The 15,425-nt window shown below is 44.9% G+C and overlaps 1 protein-coding gene across 1 annotated transcript in view; it reads left to right on the top strand.

The window, feature by feature from the left end:
- The window catches only part of SLC5A1 (solute carrier family 5 member 1), a 50,720-nt gene that overhangs the window by 14,452 nt on the left and 20,843 nt on the right, over positions 1-15,425 (top strand). The window contains exons 5-7 of the mRNA XM_043901243.1: positions 7,689-7,793; positions 8,650-8,709; positions 10,092-10,196. Coding sequence (XP_043757178.1) covers positions 7,689-7,793; positions 8,650-8,709; positions 10,092-10,196 — 270 coding nt within the window. The remainder of the gene's footprint in view (positions 1-7,688; positions 7,794-8,649; positions 8,710-10,091; positions 10,197-15,425) is intronic.

Raw genomic sequence — 15,425 nt, 5'->3', positions numbered from 1 at the left:
TTGATTAGCTTCTATGTGTCACATCTGTGTTAGGTCCTGGTGTATATTTGTGTGTGTGTATGACACAACTTCTTACAAAATGTATCTAAAATTACAAACAGTGGTGAGTGGTAAGAAGGCAGTGTTTTGGGTCTTAACCTACACAAGAGGATCAGGGAAGGCCATTTTTAGATTGAATTCTGAAGGATGAGAAGGAGGCAGCCATGTGAAGATTGCGGAAAAAGCAATCCAAGCAGAAGGGACGGAATGGTCAAAGGTCTGAGGTGGGGAGGAGGTTGGGGTACTTGGGAACTGAAGGGAGGCCAGCGTAGGGGAGAGATCATGCATACTGATCAGACCTTTCAGGTGAGGGGCCCTGAGTTGTCGATGATCCCAAGGACGAGTTTGTCTGAGTTTGTGAGAGGACTGGTCTCCAGCCTCCTTGACCTATAAATGCCAACAGAAGACCTCACCCACCTACAGCCTCTGGGAAGATGACAGCTTTGGCAGTGGTTTCCTGATTTCACACTTGTTTGGTTCCTGAGACAAAGAGAGAGTTCATGAAGATAAGAAGTGAAAGGCCACCTTTGTCCATGGGGAATGTGAGTTGATGTAGAGTAAACAGAGATTATGATGACTCTTGAGAAGGCCTGTGTCTAATATTTACCAGAGCCTCAAGAAATGAAATAGCCTGAATGTAGGAACCCCACCTTCTCTTCTATCCCCAACCAGGAAATATCATCCCTAAGAGATGGTGAGTGTCAAAGATTAAACCTTCTCAAACTTCCCCTGTGAAAAGACTCTTTACTAGGAAATCAAGATGTTAATTTAGATTAGACCAGTTCCCCAAAGGATGAGGGAGGAATTGGAAATACAAGGGTGATGCAGACGCACACAAGGTTGGACCCCCCTTGAGGTCTTGTTTTTACTAACACTAAGCTTACAGGTCACCCTATTGACATCTCAGAGCAGTTCATAGTCTCTAATGAGCCTCACTGTTTTTATGGGCTCTTTGTGGGCCTGGCAGGACAGGTTTATCGCCTCTTCCTCAGGAGAGAGCCATCCTTGGCATGTCCCCATTAAGAGTGACGATACCACACAGCCGGTGGGAATCAATGCAGCGCAGGGGCATTCGGTCACTTGGTTCCTGTTGTTTCCCCAAGAGGAAGCTCCAAGGATTTGCTGTCGCTCACCCACCCACACACTCACTCAGCAGGCTTTTACAGAGTGCTTGCCATGTGCAAGGAAGGTCCTGTGCCAAGTGGAAGCATGAATGCTCTTTAAGAACTAGAGGATGTTTGGGGAACAGCATTCATACAGAAGCAGTTACCAAAATGGGGCCTGATAGGCACCGGGAAAGTGCAACAGGCAACACGTGGGGCAAGGTCAGGGGAGGAAGAGCCTGGCTCTGGATGGTGTCAGCAGAGAGATGGGACTGGACTTCTCTTTGAACATGGGGGTAGTGTTTTTGCAGGTAAAACTTGATGGAGAGGGAATTCCAAGCAGAAGGAAATGGTGCAAACAGAAGCAGGAGGCAGGAAAGCCTCCTGAGTATGTCTAGGAGGCTGGGTCTGTGTGATTTAACTGGAGTGCAGAGGACTTGGAAGGCATTAGGGGTGGGGGTGGAGGGCTACTGGGACTGGAGAAGAAGGACGGGGCTAGTTTACAAAGGCCACTGAGAGCCTGTAAGTCCTCTTCCCAGTTGCATGCCATGGCAGGAAAGACGGGCCCTCCAGTTGGCATTATTGATTGACTCTGGTGGTTGAGATCACCCTCTGGGACTCTTATGACTCCATCTCTTGAGGTGACAAAGTGTTTGTGGAAGAATTTCCCAAAGAGCCTTTGAGTGGCTTGTGTAGATTTCCATTTGAAATGTCTCAATAACTTTCCTGTGGTGTGAGGATCCTCTGGAAGTCTTTATTCAATTGAGCCTGCCAGTTCTAGGGTTTCACCCATGAGATTGGCCAAAGCTTGTTCCAGTTCACGTGCTGTTATCTTGGCATATGGGGAAGTGACAGTGTCTCCCACTTTGTAGCCTGACTGCCATGGTAATAGGCCTTTAAAACTCTGAAAAGTGTTAAAATAAAAATAATACTAAAAAACCCCCCAAACAACTCTAGAGGTAAGTAGGAGATTTTGGGCAGGGAGCTTCTTTTGCCCCAAGTTTTTTGTCCTCCACATCTTAGCATCCCAAGTTTGTAGTTAGTCACTGCACTTCCGCTCCCCAGAAAAGAGGCCAAAACAAGTTCAAGAAGGAATAGTGACTTTCAGTACAGTCTAGGGCAGGCTTCTCTAGCTTTACTGTGTATAAGAAGCATCCTTACTCCTCTGATTCAGTGGGTCTGGGGTGGGGACTGAACTTTCTGAGCACCTGGGTGAAGCCAGTGCTCCAGGCCCACAGGGCACTCTGTGATTAGCATTGGTTCAGGGAGCCCTAGGGCTGAACACTGAAGGAATGATCGTTAGATGAACTGATGTTTTCCTTTGGTTTGAGAGATAGATGTAGTTCCTGCTAGCTTCCAACTCCTGACATTAATGCAGTAAGTCCCCTAAATACATAAGAGCATGTTTGTAAGTGAGCCTAGGTACCCGACTAACACAGTCAACTACATAGTACTGTATTGTAATAGGTTTATAATACTTTTCACAGAAATAATACATACATAAAAAGCAAATGCAAAAAATAAAGAAAACACTTCTAATCTTACAGTACAGTACCTTGAAAGGGCTTCCTAGGTGGCTCAGTGGTAAAAAATCTGCATGCCAATGTAGGAGAAGAGAAGAGAAGAAGAGAAGTCGCTCAGTCGTGTCCGACTCTTTGAGACCCCATGGACTGTAGCCAACCAGGCTCCTCGATCCATGGGATTTTCCAGGCATGAGTACTAGAGTGGGTTGCCATTTCCTTCTCCAGGGGATCTTCCTGACCCAGGGATCGAACCCGGGTCTCCCGCGTTGCAGGCAGATGCTTTACCGTCTGAGCCACCAGGGAAGCCCCAGTGTAGGAGACGTGGGTTCAATTCCTGGGTCAGGAAGATCCCTTGGAGAAGGAAATGGCAACCTTCTCTGGTATTCTTGCCTGGGAAATCCCTGGACAGAGGAGCCTGGCAGGCTATAGTCCTTAGGGTTGCAAAGAGTCAGATATGACTGAGTGACTAAGCACACACACACCTTGAAAAATACAGTAGTAAAACAGCTGGTGTACCAGGGCTGGTACGCACATTTGCATCTTTGAAAGTTCCCAACTTGAAGGTTTGTATGTAGGGGACTGACTGTAGTAGGTATGGAGAAATGAATTTGGCCAGATGTTTTCCTTGTGGTTTCAGTAGTTGTCCCTTTAGAAAAGGCTCATGGGAAGACATCAAATTTGTGCTAAATCCTGGAGGGATTGAAGGAAAGAATTCTAAGTGATAGAGCCACTGTATTGTTAATGTGGAATTGATAATTCCACATTATCAGGAGTCTAAATTGCAATGAGAAGAAATTTGTTTTTGTTAAATGGTCCAGATAATTTAGAGGCAGAGTCTCTGACAGTGATGGGAATCAGAGGCACTGGCTTTGTCCTCAGCACTGCCAAGGACCCAGTGCTGAGTGGCAGGTTTGAAAGAGTACCTGAAGCCATATGATGTAAAAAACAGATGTGAAGTCAAGAAGGGTAGCCTGCTCAGGCTGGTTATTCAGTCCAGTTATGTCTGCACTGGTCGATTCAGGTCTGAAGCCCATCTGGGGTCATAACTGGGGCTGCGGGCAGCAGAGAGAGCGACAAAAGTGGCTCTTGAGGAGCAGACACGTGAGAAGACAAAGCTTAGCCTGGAGAAGATTTGAGGGTAGGCACAGCCCCTGTCCCCTGCAAGGAGATCAAACCAATTAATCCTAAAGGAAATCAGTCCTGAATATTCATTGGAAGGACTGATACTGAAGCTGAAGCTCCAGTACTTGGCCACTTGATGCAAAGAGCTCATTGGAAAAGACCCTGATGCTGGGAAAGATAGAAGGCAGAAGGAGAAGAGGGTGGCAGAAGATGGGATGATTAGATAGCATCACTGACTCAATGGACATGAGTTTGAGCAAACTCTGGGAGATGATGAAGGACGGGGAAGCCTGGCATCCTTCAGTCCATGGGGTTGCTAAGAGTCAGACATGACTTAGCAACTGAACAACAACAACCCCTGTTCAGGGAACTAGATTCCATGTGCCACAACTAAGAGTTCTCATGCCGAAACTAAAGATTCAGCGTGCCACAATGAAGGTCGAGGATCCCGAGTGTTGCAACTGACACCTGGCACAGCCAATAAATTAAAAAAATTTTTTTAAAAAGAAAAAATGGGAGATAATGACAGCCTGTACAAGGACAGTGTGAAAAGTGCTGGGTGCCAGTGCCATTGTGAAGGCAGAGTCAGGTGTAAATGGTTCAGTGCAGGTCCTGTGGCGATGGTTAGGAGTTCAGATGAGGCCAAGGTGAACGACTGGAGAACAGTGATGACCATGATAAAAATGAACTGAATCTGGACCAGTATCCCCAGAGCTCCCCTGGCCACCACTCCATCAAACGGTGACAGACTGCCTCAAGAAAGCCTACAACTGCTTAAAGTCCATTGTCTCCCTTTGGGGGTATCTTGGGGAGGACTTCTTAAGCTTAAGGTTAATCTAATGAAGTTAATCATTACTGATAATTATGCTCTTAATAGTACAACATTAGGCTTAATCATTTATTGAGTAAGAAACGATAAATGAAAAAAAAAAGATGATGGATCATGACAGGCAGGCTACACACAGAAGGGAATTCTGATTAAAGGTGGACTGTTATTCCCACCAAGCTTTGAGGAGGAGGTGGATGTGCTTAAACAGCCAGCTTTCCTCTCAGTTTCCCCTTCCCCTCTTCCTCTTTCCTTTTCTTCCTTTTTTACCCTCAAAAAGTGTTTTAATGTTTAATGTTTAATGCTATAATGAGGACAAATTGTAGTGTGAATCAATAGAATTTTCACATCATGAGAATTCCATTTATGATCAGAGGCAATGGTAATTTACTTCTTTTTTTTCATTTCTTTTTTTTCACTTAATTACTTAATTTATTATTTTTATTTTTGGCTGTTGGGTCTTAGTTGTGGCATTTGGGATCTTTTCATTGCATGTGGGCTCAGTAGTAGTGGCATGTGCGGGCTTTAGTTACCTGGCCAAGGATAGACCCGTGTCCCCTGCACTGGAAGGCAGATCCTTAACCGCTGGACCACCAGGGAAGTCCCTGGTAATTTACTTCTTTATGCAGAGTTTACCGGGTCCTATTCTTTTAACTAAGGCAAGTAGGTGTATGTTGTTCAACACACTTTAAAGTATAGGCAACAAAAGATTAAAATTCTTAAGCTGCAATAATTAAAGTACACAGTTTCCCTTCTCAGTGAATGACATCCACCTAGTCACTGAAGTCCTGATTCTAGGCATTATCTTTGTTAACCACTCTCTCCAGTCTCCGACATCTGATCCATCAACAAGGCTCTTCAACTTTGTTTCTGAAATGTACCCCAATGTCTATGCTTGTCTTTGTCTCAACTGCCACCACCGGAGACCAAGCCACTGTCCTTTCTCACCTACAAGCGGCAATTGCCTCTTGCATGTTTCTGTTTTCTTTTTTGCCCCCAGCACTACACTCTCCACATACTTGAGAGAAAGCCTTGAAAACAGGTTATATCCTGTTCCTCCCCTGCTTGAAACCCTCCAGTGGCTTCCCATCACACGGTAAAATCCACACTCCTACTGCGGCCCACTTGGACCTACGTGATGTACCCCTCCCAGCTTTCCAACCTCATCTCACTCCACCCATACACTGCAGCCACTCTGGCCTTCTTTCTGCTTTCCAACCACGATGACCTTCCTACTTGGCCAGAGGGGTGATCTTTGCTGGAATGCCTTCCCTCTGATCTCAGCGTGGTTGACTTCTTTTATCATTTTGATCTCAGTTTAGACACCCCACAGAGGATCACTCTATCACACTTTTCTATTCTCTTCACAGCACTGATCTCTCTTTTTCTTTTCTTTTTTGTCAGTACTTTTCATAGAGGAATCCTCAGTGTCTAGAATAGAGCTTGACATATTGAATAGGTGCTAATTAACATTTGTGGGATGAATGAATGAAGCCACTTACACCATCATCTCCTCATCATTCTGGAGACCTCCAGACCCTCTCCTCTGACTTAGCATATGGCACTAAGCATATCAGCTATAAATCATATATTGAGGGAGAGTTAGGACAGTTCCTTGAACAATAATCTGCCTTTTGGGAAATATGTTTTGTTCCAGGCTTGAACCATCTTAGGGATTTTAGACAAATAGAGCCTCTCTGCATTGCTCAGCAAGACTGGGGATAATTATATTAATACTAGTGTGGTGCTTTTCAAATGTTGCTCTGCCTTCTTCTCCTGGATATAGAAAAACTCTAGAACTTTTTGGAGTTCTCTTGGATCTCAGATGCAGTTGAGTTGATGGTACAGTGTCATGATCAGTCAGTGCAAAATCCCTCTCTCGTTTCCCCTGATACTTCCTCCTTCATCTCCTAGTCACAGTCCCATTCTCCTTTCCTCTCCCAGGCTTCCACTCTTGGGTATTTAATACACATCCTTCCAATTTGTCTTCTAGCTTATGTTATTATAAATCTATCTTTGAAAAATGCAGTGTTTTGTACATGTATACATGGGGTCTTGGAGATCTTTGTAAAAAATAAAAATACTATATTGAAGGAATTCCCTGGCCATCCAGTGGTTACGACTCCATGCTTTCACTGCCGGGGGCTCAGGTTTGATCCCTGGTGGGGAAACTAAGATTCCACAAGATTGTGATAAGGCCAAAAAAATATATCAATTTAGAGAGATGTTGGGCTTCCCTGGTGACTCAGTGGTAAAGAATTCGCGGGCAATGCTGGAGACACAGGAGATGTGAGTTCAGTCCCTGGGTTGGGAAGACCCCTGGAGGAGGAAATGGCAACCCACTCCAGTATTTTTGCCTGGAAAATTCCATGGACAGAGGAGCCTAGTGAGCTACAGTCCATGGAGTCACAAAGAGTCACACTTGACTGAGCAGCTGAGCACCTTAGAGAGTATCATTACTAGTAGTGTCTCTTATAAAAGTGAAAAAAAAGTGAAGTCCTTGGGAGCTAATGGGATTACAGAATGTAACAGCTAGGAGTCACTTGGAAATTATTGGCCCTACCCCTTGCCTTCTTTGACAAGTGACAAGTGATCTGAGGTCCAGAGGCTTCCTTTTAAATGATTTCTTTCAGCGAAACTGTCCCCGTTTCCTGAGAGCCTGTATTGGTCAAGGTCCCCAGTCAGCAGTGCTGGAGAACACTGAGATGAATGGCAGAGGCCCTGCACCTGCACCCCCAGCCCCTGAGGAGACTTCCAGAGGAGGCCTGATGGGCTGTGGGCTTACCAGACCTCCTTAACTATTGAGCACTGGGCTCACAAAGGTCTCACAGAGATCTGATCTGGGGATACATCCCACAGCTCCTCCAGTCCTCCCCTTTTTATCTTCACCATTCCCCAAGTCCCCACATTCACCTTCTGAACCAGTGGTCCCAGCAGACTCTAGCAGTCAGGTTCCTGGGCGGCTTCTGCTCTTTCTTATCCTTCTCTTGGTTGCCATGTCTCTTCTATCTTTGGTCTGGCCTTGAGTGTCCTGGTGAAGCACAGAGTCCTCACCTGAACTTTATGTGCTTCCAGATTGGAGCCTCTCTGTTTGCCAGCAACATTGGAAGCGGCCACTTTGTGGGACTGGCAGGGACCGGAGCAGCTGCAGGAATTGCCACTGGGGGCTTTGAATGGAATGTAAGTAACACTGGAGACTCTGTGTCCTGGTCCTGGAAGTAGCTTCAGCAGCCGGCCAGTGCAGTTCACACTCAGAGATGTGCTAGACATTAGAGGACCTCCCGGGGCCACCTTGCAGTGCAGTGGAAGAGGGGCTCAGTTTCAGGCCCCCAGGGTCCTGCTCCCTTTCCACCACGAGAAATCATTGACATGATGGCCTTAGTGTTTCTTTCTTCTTTTAAAAGGGTGGGGCAAATTGAGAGAGTAGCACTGACATGTATATGTTACCATGAGTAAAACAGATAGCTAGCGGGAAGCTGCTATAAAGCATAGGGAGCTCAGCCTGGTGCTCTGGGATGACCTAGAGTGATGGGATGTGGTGTGGGAGGTTCAAGAGGGAGAGGATATATGTATGATCTTGGCTGATTCACGTTGTTGTTCGGCAGAAACCAACACAACATTGTAAAGCAATTATCCTCCAACTAAAAATAAATTTAAAAAAGCCAAGCCCTCTCCTACCCTTTCAGCCACATTAGAGGTTTGAAAATACTTACCACCAGATTTCCAATATTATTATTATTATTTTTAAAAGCTTTCTAAATGGTATTTTACTCCTGTAAGCCAGGGAGAAGGGCGAAGGGACTGTGATGCCAGTGGGTAGCCGCCTGGGTCCCTGTCCACTGTTGCCCAACTGTTGTTCCCATGGGCCCATCAGGTATCACAGGTCTCCTTCAGTCACTGATGTCACTTAGGAAGTTGCCCCTAGAGCTCAAAGAGAAAATGCCAGGTGGTTGTTCTGGAGCAGCTGTGGGCCCTGCAGGCAGTAGTGTGGGCTAAGTCTCCTCCTGGTTTGACTCCGTCTCTTTTTTGGTTTTAGGCCCTGGTTTTGGTGATTGTGCTGGGCTGGGTGTTTGTCCCCATTTACATTAAGGCAGGGGTAAGTATCTGCTCTGTTATTATGTAAGATGTATTTTCCTGCTGGCAAGTATTTGTGTAAACTTGGTCCTCCTGGAAAGCAGAGGAGACTTTTTGGGACAAGAGCCTATGACTTGGCTCTTTCCTGGGCTATAAAGTTCCCGACTGCTCTCAGAGACATTAAACAGATCCACTTGGCCACGACTTGTCCCTCTAGGAAGCCCTCCTAAGCAGGCTCAGTCTATTCAGCACCTAAATTATCACATTCCCTCATACTGGGTGAATGAATACTTGCAAGGTACTGCCGTGCATTGCTCACGATACATAACCGTCTACCTCTGCCCCTGGAAGGGAAGCAGCATGAGAAAAAGAACCATAGTTTCTTTTCATTTACAAACATCAGCAGTCCTTGTTGCTGAGCATGCAGCTGGTACTCATCTACCAAATGCGTGTTCAGTCTCTTGACTAAACCTCTGACATTTTACATAAGACAGCTTTAGCATCATCCATCCAGTGAGATGTAATGAGCATCTACTACCTGTACATCTATACATTGGGAGCTGAAAGCAGTAAAGAGGAAGCACAGGTAGACCATGCATCTCCAGGAGGCTCATGGACTGTTGGTGACACATGTCTGATTCCAGGAGACAGCAGGCTCAGGGTTGGGGACATGAGACAGAGTGTGGTTGGAATTTGCAGAAAGGAGCTAGGAGAGCAGTTGAGCTGGCCAGCAGCCACAACCCTTGGCAAGGCTTCTGCTCAGAGCAGGGTGAAGCATGCTCCCAGCCTGGCCATCTTGTTTCAGGGCACTGAAAAGGTCCCACTGTGATTATGACATCTTGTTTACAGTAGGTGCTTTGTATAAGACTATCTATTTAGGGGCTTCCCAGTGGCACTGTGGCAAAGAATCCACCTGCAATGCAGGACATGTGGGTTTAATTCCTGGGTTAGGAAGATCCCTTGGAAGAGGAAATGGCAACCTGCTCCAGTATTTTTGCTTGGAAAATCCCATGGGTGGAGGAGCCTAGGGGGCTATAGTCCATGGGATCCAAAAATCGTTGGACATGACTGAGCACAGATACACACCGATCTATTTATCTATGACTTTCTCCTTCAAGGCAAGGATCTGTCTTCTTGGTTATATGCAGTCATGTGTTCATTAAAATATTGTTTATTGGGCACATACTATGTCCTGGGATAAGTTGCCTCTGCAGTGGTCGGGAGTGTAAAATTGAGATGAGCAAATGGCTGGAGGACAGGAACACGTGGACACCTCTCAGACTCCTCTGACCAGCAGGGTCAGAGGTGTGACCACACCTCTGACACCAGAGTGGTGCCCTGCTCTGCTTGCTCTGGGCCTTCTGATCACCTAGGCTGGCAGTGACAGCCCTTCCATCTGTGCAGGTGGTGACGATGCCAGAGTATCTGCGGAAGCGATTTGGAGGCCAGCGGATCCAGGTCTACCTGTCTGTCCTGTCCCTGGTGCTGTACATTTTCACCAAGATCTCGGTGAGTCCCCCGCCCCGGGTGCTGGGCGCTGGCTGGCTCAGAACCTGCCCACTCTTGCTCCTCAGCAAACGCTGGCCCACAGAGGGTAGTGCTCTGTTGCTGTTAACTCGGTCCCTTAGGCCTTCTTGCTTCTGAGGGTAAAGTCCTATTTCACACATTAAGGACTGAACACACAGACCTCCTTACTGTGGGGAAGGTTGAAGACATAAGTGGTTTGAGAAGGTTCAGTGAAAGCTGTTCTTAGTAGAAGATTAAAAGGGAGTAACGGATGCCTGAGGGCTGGCCCTGACATAAGGCTGTAAGCCTTTATACCCTGTCAGGGTCAGAATCTGGACCTAGTCTTGTCACTTGGCTTTCAGAGTGAACAACATTTTGCTGTTCTTGGTTCATCTCTTCCTTTCCATCTTTTTTTCTCCAGTAGTATTTTAAGTCAAATGCCAGACATCATGTCATTTCACTGTAGATTCTTTGGAATGCACCTTTAACTTTTGAAAACACGTAACCATTATGCTGTTATCATGCTTAACAAAATTTATAGTCATTTCTTATTTTGGGTAGTTTAACTCCTGGTCCATATTCAGATTTTCCTGATTATCTGGAAAATGTCTTCTTTCAGTTGATTTGCTTGAATCAGGGTCACATGAAATTTACACTTGGCATTTGACTGTTTTCTTTCTCTAGAGGAAATATATGTATATATACATATATATATATATGTATATATATTTTCAGACTACCACAATAATTTTTCTGTTTTATATTATTACCTTTTACATTCTTATACTTTTTTTTGATTGGGTTGTCTTATTGTTGTTGCATTGAAATTGTTCTTTATATATTCCGAATAACTTACCCTTATCTGATATATGATTTGCAAATATTTTCTCCCATTCTGTGGGTTGTCTTTTCACTTTAGTGTCCTCTGATGCACAAAAGTTTTAAATCTTGACGAAGTCCAATTTATGTTTTTTCTTTTCTTGCTTGTGCTTTTGGTGTCATTTTAAGAATCCATTGCCAAATCCAAGATCATGAAGATTGAATGCTATGTTTGTTCCTAAGAGTTTTATAGTCTTAGCTCTTGCATTGAGGTGTTTGATCTACTTTGAGTGATCTTTGTATATGATTGAAGTAGAGTCCAAGTTCATTCTTTTGCCCATGGACGTCTGTTTCTCCCAGAACCATTGAAGCGATTGTTATGTCCCGACTGAATGGTCTCACTGGGAACATGGGCTCAGGAATTGGGCCCATAGGGCTTTGATTGGAGTTGGGACTGATACCCAGCCTCACTGTTCTCTCCCTCCCCAGCTTCCTGACATCAGGGGCTGCTACCCTTGACTGGTGCCTGTGTGTTGATTCCACTCCTTCACTTTTTCCTCCCTTCCTTCAGGGTAGTTTTTAGTTACAAGATGAAAACCCTGGGCATTTCAGTCTTACTTCCTTAGAGACGGGTGTGTATAGACTGGACTGGGAGTTGCTGGGAGGGGTGGAGAAATCAGGCTTCCTGAGGGAGGGGAGGGCAGGGGCGAGAGGAGGAAAGGAATGTAAGCAGAAAGGTACAGAGGTGACCCTGGCACCCGTAGAAGCTGATGGGGACCGCTCCTTGCTCCCTGATTCAGCTTGTGAGGTGGCACCTGTCTAGTGAGCATGAAGAGGGGGGCACCGGCATTCCCTTTCTTGGAAGCCAACCTTCTCCAAGTCCACAGTGCAGGTGGGGGAAAGTCTGCTGGCTGAGCTTTGCCCTTGGAGCAATGCAGCAGCAGTCATATAAATAAGCTCAAGGCTCAGCCTCTCTGTCTGCCTTCCCAATCACCTCACCTATAGTTCAGGTTACTGATTAAACCTCCTGGACGTGGGATCCCACAGGTACCTGAGGGGCAGTCTCCCTCAGCTCAGGTCCTGATGGAGTCCATCCTTTCCCTAGCACTTGGCTTCTTCTGAATTTTACTTTTGAATAGTACTTAGTATGGATTGTGGGCTTCCTAGGTGGTACTAGTGGTAAAGAACCTGCCTGCCAGTGCAGGTAGACGTAAGAGATATGGATTCAATCCCTGGGTTGGGAAAATTCCCTGGAGGAGAATATGGCAACCCACTCCAGTACTCTTTCCTAGAGAATCCCATGGACAGAGGAGCTGAGTGAGCTACAGTCCAGAAGGTCACAAAGGGTCAGACATGATTGAAGCAACTTGCACCCTTTCTGTGTGATTTCTGGGGCTGCTTACTGGAGGCCTTGCCCAATGTCCACCCAATGCCCAGAGCCAGTGATCTCTTGAAAAATGCATATGAAGGATGACCTCTGCCTTTTGTTTTGTGCCAATCTTTTTATTTAGTCTCCAGTAGGGGTTTGACTTCTTCCATCTCTAGTCCTCATAAGAGTATGGCATGGGTGGGGATTTTTACTTATTTTCCATTCATGGAAGAGAAAGCTGAGTCTCAGAGAAATTGAGTAATTTGTCTCCAATTGAGAGCTAGTGTAGGCAAAGACAAGACTGGAGTCTGGGTCTCTCTAGTCCCATTGTCCGTATTCTCACAATTCTGTGCTGTGCTTGGATGGGATGAAGGCATAGGATAACAGAGTGGGATAGATTATCTAGTTCTATGATTGACGCTCCCATTTTTCAGTGGAGAAACTGAGGACCAGAGAAGAGAAGGGGCTTTGTGGGGTTAAACAGTAGCAGAGCTAGGTTGAGAAGCAGAGTCTCTGATGCTTTTGACAATATGTCCCCTGGGTCTTCTAAGTCCAGTATAAACGGATCAAAATTCAAGACCTTGGGGAAAAGTAAAATAACCAGTTAAGTGACCTTCCAATATAACCACATCTCTGAGAGTGGGATTTGAGAGGACTGTGAAGGGAGAAGTCAGCTCACACTGGTTGCATGAAGGATCTGAAGGTGGGCCATTTAGGCAGTGGGGAGAGACAGGGAAGGCCAGACAGGCAAGGCTTTGTCTTTAAAAATTAGCCTGACTTCAGATTCACCATGGGTCACACAGCATGAAATCCTTAAAAGAATTACACTGATAGTGACTATACTCTCTGGGAGCTCGCATTAAGATGCATGTGAGTTCAGAGCTTGTGAACAAAAGGAATTGTTAATTAAAATAAGGTAGTCATTGCACACAGAGATTAATCACTATTGTTGTGTGTGTGGAGGCATGGGTAGTTTATGATGGATAAGAAAAGAAGAGTGGCCTTTGAGATCCACGTCCAGACAGGGAACAACCAGGGACTTGACAGGAAGGCTTTGGGAGGATGTTGGGATCCAGCGGGCATGTAACTGATAGGAGAGAAAAAGTGAAATGAATTTCAGGTGCAGTGTCCCAGATGTGGCCCAGGCCACTGACCACGGGTGGCATGGAATCTTGACTCTGGCTGCCATCTTGGGGCCATGTCCTTTTGGACTCTGAGTTTCTGAGACCGACACTTCATTTTTCCTCCATGCGCTCCTCTGTTGGCACAGTGGTAAAGAATCTGCCTGCCAATACAGGAGACTTGGGTTCAATCCCTGGGTTGGGAAGATCCCCTGGAGAAGGAAATGGCAACCCATTCCAGTATTCTTGCCTGGAAAGTCCCATGGATAGAGGAGCCTAGTGGACTATAGTCCATGGGGTCACAAAGAGTTGGACATGACTGAGTGACTGAATACAAGCATGTATTCCTCAGAATTTTATAGGCTCCCTCCCATCCACCCACTCCACCCTAACACCCTGCCTTATCAAGTTCGGAGAAGCATTCTGTGCTGTAAAATTTCCTGGCATCATGTCTCTTATTCAAATGTACAAGATCACTTGAGATAAAGCCTCAGATTTTATGAATTACTTGTGATGACCAAACATCCCTGTGTATGTTTCCTGGGACTCTTATCACAGATCACAACTGTGATAAACTTCTATAGCAACTTTGCTATCTATTCTGTATCTTTGGTTGAAAATAAGAGCTTTGGCTTTTGCTTAAGTTTTGAATGCTTATCACCTTGTGCATTCACTCACAAATAGAGAAATTTGAATAACTGAGTTCTCCATCTCAAACCTCATTACCAGGCAAGATTTACTGGGTGCTCTGAAACAACTCGGACTAGAATGGGCAGCAAATGCATGCATCACAGAATTGCAAAGCATCAGAACTAAGACTAAATAACCTTCCCAAGGCTAATGAGATTAGTTACTCTAAGAGGGTTTCTAACTGGATTTGTATTTTATTGTTCCCTGTGAGTTCCATAGAGCTTGTTCAGTCAAGCTTTCAAAGGCTAAATCCACCTTCCTGTTTTTGTAAATAAAGTTTTATTGGAACACAGTCATGCCCGTTAATTGACGTATCATCTTTGGCTGCTTTCATGCTTCAACAGTAGATGACTTTGTGCAGGTTGGACAGAAACTGTATGTCCTGCAAAGCTTAAAACATGTGTGAAGTGAGCCTTTACAGAAAAAGTTTGCTGGCCCCTGGTCTAGAGGATCATAAATGTCTAGTTCACTTCAAGTTGGTTTTGCTTAGTAGCATTGGGAAAAATTTCTGTGTCCCCCCCACCCCTCACTTCCTTCCTTCTTCTTTAGTAAGGGCTAAGAGGGGTTTAGAGAAGGAGCAATTTGGGATGAGCTATGAAATAATTGATTTCACAGGTTTAGAGGCAAGTTCTTTTATATCAAAGCTGGTGGTATATTCTGCATCCAGTCCTCAAATTTTATGAATAAAAAAGTAATGAAATGCTTCAAACATACAGTAAAGTACAAAAAATAATATAGCTAGTACTACCACCAAGATTCTATAGATCTAAATAGTTTATCATTAAAAAAAAAGAAATAAAATATAATAGTAAGGCTCATCTATAACCTTTTAACCCCATTTCCTTCTTCTTAAAAGGTAAACATTATCTTGAACTTGGTATGTATTCTTCTGGTCTATTTTAAGAATATTTTTACTGTAAAATGTGTATTATTCATATATCCATAGGGAATATATTGTGTCATTAAATTTCTGTTTCCTCACCTTTGGAACTGTAAGAAAAATATAATGATGGCATTTAAGAATATCTAGAGGGGAAAAGCACCCATAACCCTATAATTATGACACAGACATTTTCACAGTTTGACTTGGCCTATAGTGTGTGTTTTCCTTTAGAGAGCTGCATTCAGAATACGCAAGCCATTTTATGGTCATTCTCCCCCTTCTTAGTATCAAACTGTAAACATTTCCCCATATTTCCACCTTAACAATTATTTTTTAGGGGCCATGGAGCA

Source organism: Cervus elaphus, chromosome 5, assembly GCF_910594005.1.
Source record: "Cervus elaphus chromosome 5, mCerEla1.1, whole genome shotgun sequence".
NCBI classification, from domain to species: Eukaryota; Metazoa; Chordata; class Mammalia; order Artiodactyla; family Cervidae; genus Cervus; species Cervus elaphus.
The sequence above is the reverse complement of the archived record's forward strand: the minus strand, read 5'-3'. Positions and strand labels throughout refer to the sequence as shown.